The following is a 15,121-nucleotide window of genomic DNA, read 5'->3' on the forward strand; positions in this document are numbered from 1 at the left end:
CCTCTGGGTATGCCTTCAGGAATCCACCTCAAGACATCAAACCGTGCCATGGGACCAGCAGTGGGCCATGAGCCACACAGTATGCATTTGAGAGAAATACAGTCAGTCCCATGGCTAATGACAACTGTCAGCTTCATCTGATGGTAGTTTTTCCCAATTCCTGTCCGAATATTCGAGATTTATGACATCTTCTAATGCCCCACCACAACGTCTCTGTTTAAATAATCCAAATGGCAAGAAAAACGATAAAAGAAAATTTTAGCTATCATGTTTTCAGCCCTCATTAATTGCCATGCAGAATCTTGGGGGAAAACAAAAAACAATTTTCTTCACACCCAAGGTAAGTGGACACCCCCACCCCCACCCCTCAAACGCTCAATTTTATGGAGAACCAATTCAGAAATGCTGAGGAGGTTTTCCTTTTCCTGTTCCTTTACGGAGAGTCTGAGGCTTCTACTCTACCAAGGACAGCAGGAGAAAAGGATCTGCCTATTTGCATAACTGATTGGAAGCACGGGGAATTTCGGTGCTTCTGGAAAAAGGGAGCTCTGCGTCTTTAAGGCTCCGTGGAGCTCGGTTTCTGCTCGACGCAGACAGACCAGCTCTGCCGCAGCGACTCATCCTATCGATAAGGTTCACTTAGCCAAGGTGGAGGATGGGAAAAGAATGGAGCTGTCCCAGCTACTCAATGAGATCAGGGCAAACTATGAAAAGCTCCTCACGAGAAATCAGATAGAGACCGTGCTCTCAACAAGGATCCAGGTAATGATTTCATACAGACAGGCACCTTCCAGGATAAGGAGACAATCCCTGTCTATCCAATTCCTGTCCCGGCCTCTCTGAGGTACAGTATTTCCTTTTCAATGCAGCGTCTACTGGGGAAGGAATTTAGGTTTTACTGCGATGTGACTGGGACCACGGGGAAACGCTGGGATTATACTGTTATGTGGCCATTTGATTCATGTCAATTGATGATTTTTACATCAGTGGTGAGGTTCCTATCATTAACAAAACATGGGGCCAACATGCAATAAAATGGGGCACTCTAACCTCTTTTAGCCATCCTTCAGGAAGGGGGCATTTCAAATACCCTTCGAAGATATTACAGAGTTATTTATAGAGAATGTTTCAATAACGTCTTTAAAATGGCAAGCTTTATGGTAACATGTATTAGCTTGCTCACTTCATAGAGATAAAACGAAGTAAAATATTTCTGAAAGGTTTCTGTCATCAGTTTTATACCAGATTGTTATAAATAGAAATTATCTAAGTATGTGAAGGTGGCATTCCGAAACAGTGATATAAACTGGGAAAATCAAAATCCCCCAAATTGATACTGACTCTCCACTTACAGATTTTTGCTTTTTGTACTTCAAGATGAGAAATGTTTATTTCCAGTACAAGTCATGAAATATTTAAGTATTAAAAAGAGGGAGAACCCAGTTGAATAAAGGCTAAATCCTAATTTCATAGACTTACTTTGTTTTAAAGTGACAATGCATTTAGCAATTAATTAAGATCTCAAACATTTAAATTAAATGCACAAACAAATATTTTAGAAAGAAGATTTAAAAATTCAGTGTTGGTTTTTGGGTTTGGGGGTTGTTTTACCTAATGTATCTAAGTTCGAATTCTATTCCAGGCACCCAAATACAGCAAAGAGTGAACTTAAGAAGAATCACCAGAAGTGAAAAAATATTTCTAGGAAATCATAGGACTTTATTTCATTAACAATTCATTTTTGGTGACAATATAAATTCTACCTCTAGGTAATATTTTCATTCTTCACAAAGAATGATCAATATCCTAGATCAAGCAAAGTCACTGGGATATTTAAGTATTGGAATAGTTCACTCACCTTTTGTAAAGAGAAAGGAAAAATTAGATGATAATTTCTGAAAATTATAAACCAAATAAACATTTTATTTGGCCATGGTACCAATACAAGTTATTTAGTTTGTAAGTCACAATGCCAAAATTAGCAAATTAAAGGGAAAAGGCAAGGCTACAGTAAGTTTTGTTTAGGGTCTGTTTAACGTATATTTACTTTAGAAGTCGTTTTTTTTTTTTTTCTCCCCAAAGAATTCGGAATGTCAGAATAAATTCAGGGAAGCCTGATTCATTATTATAAAATAAAGAAACATAAGCTTTTTGTGATTTATTATTGTAGAACAAACTACCCCCAAATTTAGTGGATTAAAACAACCATGACATTCTCTCTCATGATTTTGTGGGTTGACTAGGTTCAGTGGGGGTGATTCTTCCGCTGTGCATGACATTGGCTGAGACTGTAATCATCTTGGGGCACAGCTGGGCTGGGACATCCAAGGTGGCTCACTCCCGTGTCTGGCGCCTTGGCAGGGGATTTTTGGAAGGCCAGCTCAGCTGACACAATTGGGTCTGTTTCTCTCTCTCTGGGTCCCCTCAGGGTCTCTCTCCATCTGGCCTCTCTGCAATCTCTTCAGCCGGATATCCAAACTTCTTAACATGTTGGCCCAAGGCTCCCCAAAAGCACAGGAGTGCAAGCTGTCAGGGCTTCCTGAGGTTTAGGGCTATAGCTGGCACTTCTGCCACATTCTGCTGGCTAAAGCAAGACAGAAGGTCCACCCAGATTTGGTACGGAAGGGGACCACACAAGGACATGAATTTGGGGAGGTATGGGTCATTGGGGACCATCTTCAACATCTAGCTACCACATCTAGCTGCTGGTTTCATACACAAAATCCAAAAGACCAGCAGATACAAGCATTCTTATGCTCTCCTATTTCCTACATTCTTGACATTCTCTTTTGTAGTTGCTCTGCTAAGTGTTGCTGCTTAACTTTGCCAACTTAACACTAAGAAAAAGTGATACAACAAACCAAAAGAGATGTATGAATTTTGTTTTTTAATGCCTTGCCCTAAACTTTGTGAACTTTCATTTACTGCAGTGCTTTCTTTAAAAAAAAAAAATCTATTGTACCATCAAATTAAAATTTGTTATTGCAAAGTGCATTTTTATAAAAGCATTAGTAAGTTGTAATTTTTGCTACAAAATACTACAATCAATTCCATACGTTGCCCCTGCTGCTCTTGGGACCAAATGTTGAGAATTCTGTCAAAGGATACTTTCATTTGATTTGAAGATCAGCATAAGAACATTCAAAGCCAAATATAACATATTCCACTTGTTATTTAATATGATGACATTTAGAAAACAATCTTTAAAGATGTAATTTTGGCTACTTCCCCAGATACCCAAGATTAACATGCTTTCCAAAAAGATCGGTTAAATAAGGTAAATTGACTGGGGGTTCTTCTTCTACGGAAGTCATTTTAGAGCCTCTAATGCCTATGATAACCTAATTCTCTAAATTATTCATAATATAACTTCCCAGCAGTATTTAATCTGTCCATATGCCCAGTTCCAGAATTGATCGGTTTCAGATACATAACTTTATCTGCTTTTACAAAGCAGCCTACAAGAAAATACAGGGGGAAATAATAGCTAAGTTTCAACCCATCTTCCTCATAAGGTCATAAATAATAGAAAGTTAAGAATCAGAGGCCTCAAACTTAGATTCTCCAAAATGGTACTTTTCATTTAATAGAAGTATTTTTCTCTGCATTTCATAGATTATCATATTAGGAAGAAATGCCTGAGGTTCATTTTATGTCTCAGAACACTGAAGCAATTCACTTGCTCCCATATCTGACTAATGAGTAACTAAGCCCTGGGACGCACTTTTGAAATGTACCAGTTTAAAGAAAAACTGATGAGGCGCCTATGCTGTGTTTCTAGGATGAGTTTTAAAGGTCTCATTTTCAAGAGCGCTCTTTGTTTCTGTTATTCTTGTGGCTGGTGGCTTACTTAAAGCTAGAAGAAGATATGAGCAAAAAAATGGACAAAGATGAAGAGGCTTTAAAGGCAGCTCGAGCAGAACTCAAGGAAGCACGACGCCAGTGGCACCACCTGCAAGTGGAAATTGAGTCTCTCCAGGCGGTGGTGAGAATGAGCTCAAAAGAGACTGGCCCACTGAGTCCCCAGACATTTGTTGATTAAAAGAGAAAGAGAGAAAGCAATAATACCCATTACCTTACAGAGAGAAACTTGAAAAGCAAGGCCACAGAATTCTATCCCTGGTCCTAGTTCAACTAACCCCCACCCCCATCATGGCCATTGCTATTCTCAGTTCGTTCAAGGTCTAGTTCATGGCTATAAAAAGGAAGTAATCCTTTCTTATCATCCTAGGGTTCTCTAATTGCTGCAATGGGAGAATATAGCCTTGGTGGGGGAGGGGGCGGGGGGGCAGGGAGGGGGTCTTCTATCTCCATGCCTAAAATTTCTAATAGTAAAAAATATTTAAATACCTTCCTAAAATGCCTTTTCTAAGCAGCCTGCTCTGCTTTAACATTCAATATTCTATATTTCCAATTTTTAAAAGGCCAAATAAATCAGAATGATAATAAGTCAGTCACACTGCAGATTTTTTTTTTTTTTTTTTGGCCATAAGAATTATCACAGGATTCCTTTGAAATAGTAAGCTCTCTAGCTATCTAGATACAATTTTTTTTTTCATTTGAGTCCTCCACACAGTTGTAAGGAAGCATCTTTTGCATAAGTGACATACCATTATGGCAAACTTTGAAAGAACACGATAGAATGGAGACATTGTAAATCCAATCTCAGCAGCACATTTTGTTTCACTGATTTCACTGATGAAAGTCTATATAAAACAGGAAAGAGGCCTTGAAAACTCCCTACACGCCAGTGAGCAACATTACCAGATGCAGCTGCAAGATCTAGAGGCCGTGATTGAAGGACTAGAAAAAGAGCTGCAGGAAGTAAGGCGGGGCATTGAAAAGCAGCTTCAAGAGCACGAGATGCTTCTCAACACGAAGATGAGGCTAGAACAAGAAATCGCCACTTATCGCCGCCTCCTAGAAAAGGAAGAAATCAGGTACCTAGTTCCATATGCAGTCATTAATGGTCACTTGACCAGAAATACAGAGCTTCTGTCTTTGTTGAGGTAGAGAAATTACATCTAAAAAGCCATCATCAGGGGCGCGTGGGTGGCTCAGTGGGTTAAAGCCTCTGCCTTTGGCTCAGGTCATGATCCTGGGGTCCTGGGATCGGGGCCCCGCATCCGGCTCTCTGCTCAGCAGGGAGCCTGCTTCCTTCTCTCTCTCTGCCTGTCTCTCTGCCTACTGTGATCTCTGTCTGTCAAATAAATAAAATCTTAAAAAATAATAATAATAAAAAGCCATGATCAGCATGGCATGCTCCCTGGGCTCCTACACAAAATAGAATTAGTAGACATTGTGAAGAATATATGGAAGAACTAGTTCCAGCCTCCCAAAATTATGAACAGAATGGCCAAAGTCAGGGACAGTAGCTACAACAAAGAGCCCTTCATGCCTGTAGGGAAATGTAAATAATTCTCAATCACTACATGAATGACCTTTCTGGACTTTCTCATTTTCCTTGTCATTCATCTCTTTTAGAATTAGTTAGTGCCTTCTATGGACCACCCACAAAGAAAGCTTGGAAAATGCACATATTACCACATTCCCCCACTCAGGGCCCACTCCCACCACAGATCAAAAGCCAAAATTAATAATTTAGTTCTGAATACATGATTTAAAAGACTTCCAGATTTCTTGATAACAAAAGTATCAAAATATCACAAAAGAGAAATTCTTACTAATTCAGTTTCATAATCAACAATCACTTAAAAGATCACATGGCTTTGAGCACAGGACATCCTCCAATTTTCCATGTTCCCATAGAAAGAAAACTTTATTCTTGCTTGCTCCAGCATTCTGAGTCTTCTACAAAATTAGATGAAACTGCTTTAACCTATAATAAGTTTTGACATTTACTAAAGTTTTGAAAAACATGGATTGAATTCAAAATCTACCACTTACTAGCTGAGTAACACCAGGCAAGTTACCAAACCTCTCTGTGCCTCGGTTTTTTCATCCATAAAATGGGAATGATACTACCCACCTCAAAGGATTCCTGTGAGCATTGAATAGATTGTTTGTAAAGTGCTTAAAACAGAGGTATGTTAATACACACATACATATAATTTCTTGTTAAATAAAATAAGTGGTTTTGGATTTTATTTAATGCCTAATCATTGAAGATGTTGAAAAGTGGTCTTTAATATTCCTTTAATACAATTTTTAAAACGTTCACTATGCTATATTTAAGATATACAAGAAAATATCAAGAATGTCATGAACTTCATGTACACACTTCCCCCAGCTTGAGAAGTGAAATATTTGTGGTGTTGCTGAAGTCTCTCCACCCCCACTCCAGGCACCTAACCCTATCCCATACCCCCATTCTCTTTCTTAGTCTAACCTGGCTCCTGAATCTGATGCTTATTCACCTTAAACATTCCTTTCTAATAATATGATATATCCCTGAACAAAATATGAAATTGTTTTGCCTATTATTTTAACCTTTATAAAATTAGCTACAAATTACCTTTCAATTTTCCCACTCAGTGTTATACTAGAAGATTCATCATAAAGAAACAGTGTACCCTTAGTTCATTTATTTTCATTGTTAAATAGAATTTCCATTATATGAATACACCACATTTTATCCATTTTCTTACTGGTGAGCATTTGTTTCAATTATATGCTAATACAGTGTTGCTTCTATAATATAATTCTTTCCAATTTCAGATATTATGGTTGTATTCAAGGTGAGAAAAAAGAACAAAAACCTTCGACAAGTAGAGTTGGTTTTGTTTTACCTTCAGGTGAGTTTCTGATAGAAGTAAACAAACCTAAAAAATAAAGTGGCATTTATAAGGATTATAACTAAATACTATAAAGTAGCAAAAACAAGCAATATTTGAAAGAAGTTTGACATATGAATCAACTGTGACTAGTACTCCAACACTGTGGTTTAACATTTCACGATAACATTTTCACAGCCATTATAAATGAAATATCTTTTTCAACGAAACTCCCACAAAAGTATGAGAATGAAAAAGTGGAAACAGTGACCAAACAGGCAATACTAAATGGAAATATTGTGAAGGAGAGCACTGAGGCTCGTGGCACTATTCAGTAAGTAAAATAACTTTCACTAATAAACACTTGCAAACTTCAGTAATCTTTGCATGTTTTCAAACATAATTTTAATATGCTATTTTTTAAACTCTGACATGAGTAAATATATTTAAACAAAACTCAGATATAGGAGTACTCAATCCTTAATTCGCCATTTTTCCAAAAATATAATCAAAACATGAAAATTCCATAGAAGTCCTTGGAAATTATACCAGTGTGATTTTTAAAGTATGTAAAGTATAAACTCCACAATGTAAATTGTGAGTTATAATTCAAAATGTGTCAATTATGAATTACATAAATTTCTTGATTTCTTTTTGATGTGGAATCCATATTACATATTTTTAATAGATCCATACTTCTTCATATGGAAAGGTTTATTGTATCATTTCAGGACAGAGAAGGTGGATGAAGTTATTAAAGAATGGGAAGGCTCCTTCTTTAAAGATAACCCTCGATTAAGGAAAAAATCGGTTTCTCTTCGATTTGATCTTCATTTAGCAGCCACTGATGAAGGGTGTTTACAGACTAAGCAGGATAATCTACCAGATATAGAAGTCAGGCTTATCATGAGAAGATCATGCAGTATCCCCTCTATCAAACCTCCATCAGCAGCTAATTAATCCAACGACAGTACTTGACTTGATTTGAAAATGACATTAGGGTGGACCAAGGTGGGCCATGCTGACTGCTTTCTGTCCCAAAATGTAAGTTATTAAGTATGTATGCAATGATTAATGTGTGATTCTCTTCAGAAAACAAACAGGAAGGGACACAATTTCTCTGAATCTAATTATGGATGCATTCTTTGAAGAGGAGGAGCTTCAAAATAAAATCAGAAATTCAGTATGGTTTCTATTTCATTTACTCCAAATAGTGTTCTTTTCCTCTTGAAATTTTATCAGAGACTATAAGCATTAAGGTGGCTTGGTTAAAAGTCTTTGAAATTTCACTCAGTGGCTGAGTATTCTAAGGAAAAGGAACAATTTGTTTAAGTATGATTGTATTATATTAAGAATCACACTGACTTATTCATCGTTATTCCATGACTGGTTATAGCTAAAAAGATTTTTCTACTTAAAAAAGAAAGCAATTGTAAACAAACTTTTAAAGAGGACTCACTAGTCACATATCAAAAAAAACTTTTTTTTTAAATTTTGAGACAATCATTTGCATACTTAGAAAAATAACAGAGTTACTTTCCACAAGCACTTCCAAACAAACTATAGAACACACCCCTGGCTAATCTGATGATTAAATAAATCTTCATCCAAAAGCTTTTTGTAATATGATCTGATTTCCGAAGAGTTACTTTATTCAAGGAACTTTAAGGTTGTGTCCTCCCCCACAAAAAACCAGAAGACCAATGGCACAAATAAAAGATGAAAATCTTGTTGCTACCATTACTAGAATAGAGTTCTCTAATCTCACCATCCCAATTTTTCCTTCTGTAAAATTAAATGTGACTAATTTGAATATTCAATGTGAGCATTAGGTAAGATACTAGGTAAAAGTATTATAAATATTTCTTGCAATCATTTATGTTAGTTAAGAGAACAATATTGTTATCTAAGTGATGAGTATTTGCAGGATTTCCATTTTTAAATTGTTCAAACTGTAATAAATACGGACAGAAAACCTATTTGTGAATAAGCCAAGTATTGTTGCAAAGTTTTTTAAACAACTTAATTTGTTTAATACAGGCATATTTATTTATTTTAAGACCTTAAATAATAAATACCTGTTTTAAAACATTAGAAATTTATAGGCTATCACTTTTTTTCTAAGCAAAAAAAAAAAAAAAATGTTGAGTACAACTTACCATACTTTTTCCCAGCTAAAGTATCATCAAAGGGCTATAGCTCAGTTAGCATTTTCATTACCAGTCTTTGCAATCTCTCTCTCATTTCACTCAGAACAAAATATATATTTTAACCAGGAGAAAATTATGTTAAATCATCTTTAACATAATGCAGGGATATAAAATTTTAAAATTTTCTTTTTCATTACCTTTAGATTCCTTTCAGCCTCTCTTATTCTATTTAGCAAAAGGGATGATTTTGTTTTGTCAAGGATACAATAGCATGTTAAATGCTTATTCTTGTGTAAGCATCTGTCCTAAAATACATCTTATACAGTGTTTTCATTCAATATTAGTTAAATGCTATGCTACTACTAATTTCATTAATGCTTTGAAAAATGCAATCATATAAAGTATTGTACTAAAGTTACTGTACTAAGCAACAGTAATCATAATAAAACAATATCTAGTATAATCTACATGCAGTGTTCAGAACAGTACTGGGCATCATAATTGCTTGTTATAGTAATTCCGCTATGCATCTCTTGTGTGTATAACATGTACATTTTAAAATACAGTACTTGAATTTATTTAAAAAAATTATTTGTTTTGGGGCATTTTAAATCGGGATATGAATTTACCAAAGTAAATGATACCACTACAATAAAAAAAAAAAAACCTGAAACATGAACTCCAAAGCTGCATTTTATTTGAGTTTGATACATTGTATTGTGTTTAATTGTTCCAATATTGTTAGTTCCCTTGGGGAATAAAACTGCAACCATAGACAGAAAATAGTTTATACTTTTTTTGCAAAAGAAAAGTTAAGAATGGTACAGTTTAATAAATGATATATTCTAATTAAGAGAATCAAAACAATCGCATCACCCTGGGAAAAGTATAATAGCCATAATTTGCTAAGTGTTTATTCTGCTCCTGGCACTTTCCTGAGCAAGCTCATACATGTTCTCTAATCCTGACAGCTGGGCTACAAGATTCTATCCTCATTTTATGGCTGAGTAGAAATTAATATTCTTCACTCTGATTTTTGTGTATGTTAACATACAAATACGAAGGCAAAGAGTAATTCCAGTTACTAACAATTTTATAGGATCCTTAACCCCGGGTGCTGTAACTAATTCCCCATGTGAGCAGGAAGGAATCACTGGAGTCCCCCTTGGCCTCAATTTCACACTTGAAAACAATAGGAAATGCGGTGCTTGGTAATATTTCTACCCTACCTACATCACAGAGTTGTTTGAAATAATATACACATGAAAATATTTGATAAAGCACTACTCAAATATACGGCACCATTTGAATGAAAATTGTCATTGGGAATTTGAGAGAACAATCATAGCTGACGGTGATTAAGTAATAGTTCAAAACACAACAGTAATTTGAAAATTAGAAAATTTTCAGATTCTTCCATTGCTGCCAGACGAATTATCTTTTCCCAGGGAGTTGCCTCATTGGAGCTGTTCTACCACAATAGTTTTTTTTTTTTTTTTTTTTAAAGATTTTATTTATTTATTTGAGAGAGAGAGTGTGAGAGAGAGCATGAGCGAGGAGAAGGTCAGAGAGCGAAGCAGACTCCCCATGGAGCTGGGAGCCTGATGTGGGACTCGATCCCGGGACTCCAGGATCACGCCCTGAGCCGAAGGCAGTCGTCCAACCAACTGCGCCACCCAGGCGTCCCTACCACAATAGTTTTGAAAGTACAAAAACGTTCTCTTAAAAAAAAAAAAAAATGCTTAAATTTAATTTGAAAGTTTCAAGTGGAAACGTATTATGGGACATGGGCTAAAATTAAACTTTAGTTAAATAACACGTATACACACATCATTCAAATGTGTGTACACATAAAATCAAAGTGTGTGCACAGAGAATTTACTTCTGTGTCTATAAATTAGAGCCAGCATGGACCCACAGATTGTTAATAGATGGACATACTATAGATATACATATTTTTAAAGATTTTATTTATTTGACAGAGAGAGACAGACCAAGAGAAGGAACACAAGCAGGGGAAGTGGGAGAGGGAAAAGCAGGCTTCCCGCCGAGCAGGGAGCCCCATGCAGGGCTCCATCCCAAAATGCTGAAAGGCAGATAGATGCTTAATGACTGAGCCACCCAGGTGCCCCTACAGATTCAGATTTTAAAGGAAGGTATCCATGTGATCAGTACAAGCCTTTTCCTGTTTCCCTCATTCACTTAGACCCTAGGCCAAGACTGGCAAACTTGCTCTGTAAAAGCCCAGATAGCAAATATTGTAGGCTTTCCAGGACATATGATCCCTGTAAAAACCATACAACTCTGTCCTTGTAGCTGAAAGCAAGTATAAATAATATGGAAACACATAGGCATGGTTGTGTCCTAATTATAAAAACAGGAAGCAGCTCAGATTGGGTCTGCAGTAGTTCCAATCCCAGGTTGTTGCTCATACCTGCCCTAGACCCTCAAATAAGGTCTGTAGATGCTAGACCATACCCCCAGATTCTCCAGGACCATCGTGTTTTCATCCTTTCCCACACCATGTGTCAAAGCTCGTGTCCCAAATCCCCAAGGCATTTTGCAGGCAACTCGGAAATTTATTAAAGCAAACCATACTTTGTGAAATTCTACAAAACACTGTGAATTACTCTATCCTGGAAATCTACTGGGTTTCAATGTCTCACAAATATTTCTAGCGATAGAAACTGAATACCCAGGACTTCTGCTTTCACAGATACAGCTGAGAAAATTAACCTATTTCACCCTTTTGCCTATAACCAGGCTTTTATAAGCTATTTGGCCCAGGGAGAACGCTCTCATTCCTTTCCTTATTTTAAGGGGGAAAAAATCCATTTAAGGGGCACTTAGTTGGTGCAGTGAGCTAAGTGTTTAAATCTGATTTCAGCTCAGGTCATGATCTCGGAGTCCTGGGATGGAGCCCAGCCTCAAGCTCTGTGCTTAGCACAGAGTCTGCTTGAAATTCTCTCTTCTCCCTCTGCTCCTCCTGCTCAATATCTCTCTCTCAAATAAATGAACAAATCTTAAAAAATAAAAAATTTTTAAAAAAGAAAGAAAAAGAAAAGAAAAAAAATCCATTTAAAATAGCTTCATTAAAAATACTACAAACTACATGGTTCAGTGGTTGGCTCAAAATCTTTTGCTGTCACAGATCTCTGAAAAATCTGTTGAACTACTAATCATCTAGCTGCAGGGGAGGGAGGCAGCAGGAGAAGCACAAAAAATTGTACAAAATTTTAGGGCCTAGTCATGGACTACCTAAGTATCCAAGGACTGCAGGATTTTCCTCGTTGTCCCCCATTTCACCTTTTCCTTCTTCCTTTTGAGCCACAGTTCTCTTTCTACCCCACATTCTGTCTCCTTCCTCAGCTTTTTCCCACAGTACTATGGAAAGAAATCAAAGAGACCTGGGCTTAAATTCAACTTAATCACTCACTAGTTCTGGCTTCCCTGTTTGGGGGGGAGGAAGAACCTCAGAAAAGTACAGGTAAGTGTCAGAGAGGAAAGCAGGCCAAGTTTCTGGGTCTTGCTGCCAGAAAGAAAACTAAACTACTTGGGCCTAAGTCTAGGCTTCTATGAGGGCTCCTAACAACCTCTATAGTTATAATAGCTTTTTAGTCATAATTAATGATGCATCTCATATTTTCTAGGAATAATCACCATTCCAAAAGCCTGTCCTCTCATTCCCATAAATACCCCAGTACATACAAGATCATACCTGAGTTTGCTTGCGGGGGGGGGGGGGGGCGCAACACCACAACTCAGTGTAAACAGAGTCTGTCTTGCTGAATATTTTCCTCTTCAGTCTTAATTTCTTCAGGACTAGGGAACAGTCCATTACATTTTGTCTGTACCCTTCCTTTCTTAATTTTACAACTCTCTGGGAGTGGGAAAAGAGCCAAGCAGAGAAAATGAGATACCCATTGATTCATTCCGCAAATACTGATACTTTTCCAGATGTGAAAAGTCCCCACCCTCAAGAAGCCTTTATTCTGATGAGAAGAAAAAGACAACAAAATAAAATCTATAACAAATATAGTATGTTAGGTGATGATAGGAGCTATAGGAGAAAAATGAAGCAAAGACCATGGAGAGAGCTGGAAAGTGAGCTGCAATTCTAAAAAGGTTTGAGAAGACCCACTGAGAAGATGGCATTTAAGTAAAGATGAGGAGGTGGGAAAGTGCATCAGTGCCCCTGTCACACTCAGCTCCCCTCCTTTCTTTTTCCACCATTTTTGTGCCATCCCTTTCTCACTACAGTGTAACATCTAGCACCTGCTGAGGACTGCCTGGAGATGACACAATGGAGCACCTGCCCCAGCATTGCACTTGCCCAATCCCCCACCATAACCCCAAGTGCAGGGAAGAACCCAGGCGGGAGGTGCTGGACAAGACCAGAGAAAGAAGGTACTGAGATCCTTGCTGAGGCTCCATGTATCTTACATTAGTCTTTTATAGGTCTCAGATGCTTTTATATTAAAAATGCAATTTCAAGTACAGTTGACCCTTGAACAACATGGGTTTGAACTGTGCAGGTCCACTTGCACATGGATTTTTTTTCCCCAATAAATACACTGGGAAATTTTTTTTGGAGATTTGCAACAATTCGAAAATGCAGAGGAACTGTATAGCCTAGAAATGCCAAAGAAATTTTAAGACAAAGTTAGGTATTACTGTAAGAACACAGTACATAATACATCTAAGGTACCAAATATGTGCTAACCTACCACTTATGTTATCAGTAAGGCTTCCAATCAAAAGTAGACTATTAGTAGGTAAGTTTGGGGGGCATCAAAAGTTACAGCTGGATTTTCAATCAGGGGAGGTCCCCAACCCACCCCACCTATTCCCCCCGTTCAAGGTCAACTGTATATTAACTCAAGTACAACTCAGACTACCTATTACCCTTTGATGACCTCTCTTTCAGTCTTCCCCTTCAATTTCACCAACCCCTACTTATGAGTATAAAAATATTGGAAGCAGAATTACATAAAATGTCACTTATGCCTGGCTATGCAGACTTCTGGAGATGCCCTGGTCCCTGCTGGCACACAGAAAAGCACCTAAGAGCAGCCCAAGAATCCAAACAGTCACCAAATGTCAACAGTGTTTTTAAAAAATTACAGATCCTTCTCCCTTCACAGTGGCCCACAGCACAGGCCAGGTGTTTATACAGCCAAGGAAAGGGGTAGTACTGGTAAACCAATGTACTCATGATTTAGTGGGAAGAACCCTGGACTAGACTAGACTAGACTAGAAACCTGTCTCTGTTCCCATTTACTGAACATCTGACAATGAATCAAGCCCTAGGTAGAACTGCTTTCTAAGCAATAGAAAGATGGCCAATGCAGATTAACTGAACCCTTTCTTTCAAGACCCACTGTAATGGGTCTTGAAATGTCCTGTAATGCGCTGTAATGCGCGGGAGATGACAAACGCAGTTCAATACAATAGATCAGGTATAGAGTACAGTGAAGTTACCGAAGAACTGTGGGAGTTCAGAGGAAGGACTATGGGGGGAAGTTCCAGGAGGGCACCACTGTGAGAATCTGAGCAGGATCCGGAAGGACAGAGAAGCTGAAAGTGGGGATGAGCCAGGGCAGCGCTGGGCAGAGACGAGTGGCACTCCCCGCGCGGCAAGGGCGCACAGCCTTGGCCGAGGGGATTTCCATCTCTGGGCCCCGGCTCAGAAACCTGGCACTTACAACACACGCGCGCTTGGAAAAACTAAAAAGGTCCGTGTTGCTTTTGGTCAAGGGTTCATGCCTGGCCGTTAAGGCAGGAAGCCCCGCGAGGCGCGCGTGGGAACGGAAACTGCGCGAAAACGGTCGCCCTCGCCTCCATCCTTCGCTTGCTGAAGTAGATACTCTCTCACCGACAGAAAGAGCAAGGAAGAACCCGGAAAAACCCACCACCACCCGCCGGCGCAGCGGAGGCCGGGCCGCCGCGGCCGCAGTGGTTCCGAGCTCCTCCACCCGGAGAGACCCCGCCGTCTTCCGGCCCGGCGCGTGGAAGCCGAGGCCGGCGCCTGCCGCCACGCCACCTGCAGCCGCTCCGGCCCCGCGCGGCGGCCGTTCGGGCCTCTCCCGCCGCCGGGCCCCTCCGCCCACTCCGCCGTGACGAATCGGCGCTCGGCCTGGAGAGTGCCCACATTCGTGGGGTTTTGTAGAACGTGTGGGGTCTGAAAAAAATCCCTGAGCGGACGGAGCATCACCGCATCCTCACCTGGAGCTTTAT

General features: G+C 38.8%; 1 protein-coding gene across 3 annotated transcripts; it reads left to right on the forward strand.

Moving 5' to 3' along the window:
• Positions 1-518: 518 nt before the first annotated feature.
• On the forward strand, positions 519-8,344 carry KRT222 (keratin 222). Of its 3 annotated transcripts, none has more exons than XM_044248020.1 (6): positions 519-762; positions 3,857-3,985; positions 4,720-4,940; positions 6,679-6,755; positions 6,933-7,068; positions 7,466-8,344. In XM_044248020.1, exons 1-6 carry the CDS (start codon positions 667-669, stop codon positions 7,692-7,694), a joined length of 888 nt encoding a protein of 295 aa, XP_044103955.1. In that variant the 5' UTR covers positions 519-666; the 3' UTR covers positions 7,695-8,344. The 3 variants fall into 3 exon arrangements, with proteins under 3 accessions (XP_044103955.1, XP_044103957.1, XP_044103956.1); XM_044248022.1 differs by having other exon boundaries at positions 679-762; positions 3,861-3,985; XM_044248021.1 differs by having other exon boundaries at positions 757-844.
• The last annotated feature ends 6,777 nt before the right edge of the window (positions 8,345-15,121 follow it).

The sequence above is a fragment of the Neovison vison genome, chromosome 5, assembly GCF_020171115.1.
Source record: "Neovison vison isolate M4711 chromosome 5, ASM_NN_V1, whole genome shotgun sequence".
In the NCBI taxonomy this organism is placed as follows: domain Eukaryota; kingdom Metazoa; phylum Chordata; class Mammalia; order Carnivora; family Mustelidae; genus Neogale; species Neogale vison.

What these genes read in the sequence shown, in the direction of transcription:
- KRT222 (XM_044248020.1), top strand. Translation starts at nt 667, where the DNA reads ATGGAGCTGTCCCAGCTACTCAATGAGATCAGGGCAAACTATGAAAAG. An exon ending in TTGAGTCTCTCCAGGCGGTG is followed by an intron (nt 3,986 to 4,719) that starts GTGAGAATGAGC and finishes TATATAAAACAG; the next exon opens with GAAAGAGGCCTTGAAAACTC. An exon ending in TGGTTTTGTTTTACCTTCAG is followed by an intron (nt 6,756 to 6,932) that starts GTGAGTTTCTGA and finishes ACATTTTCACAG; the next exon opens with CCATTATAAATGAAATATCT.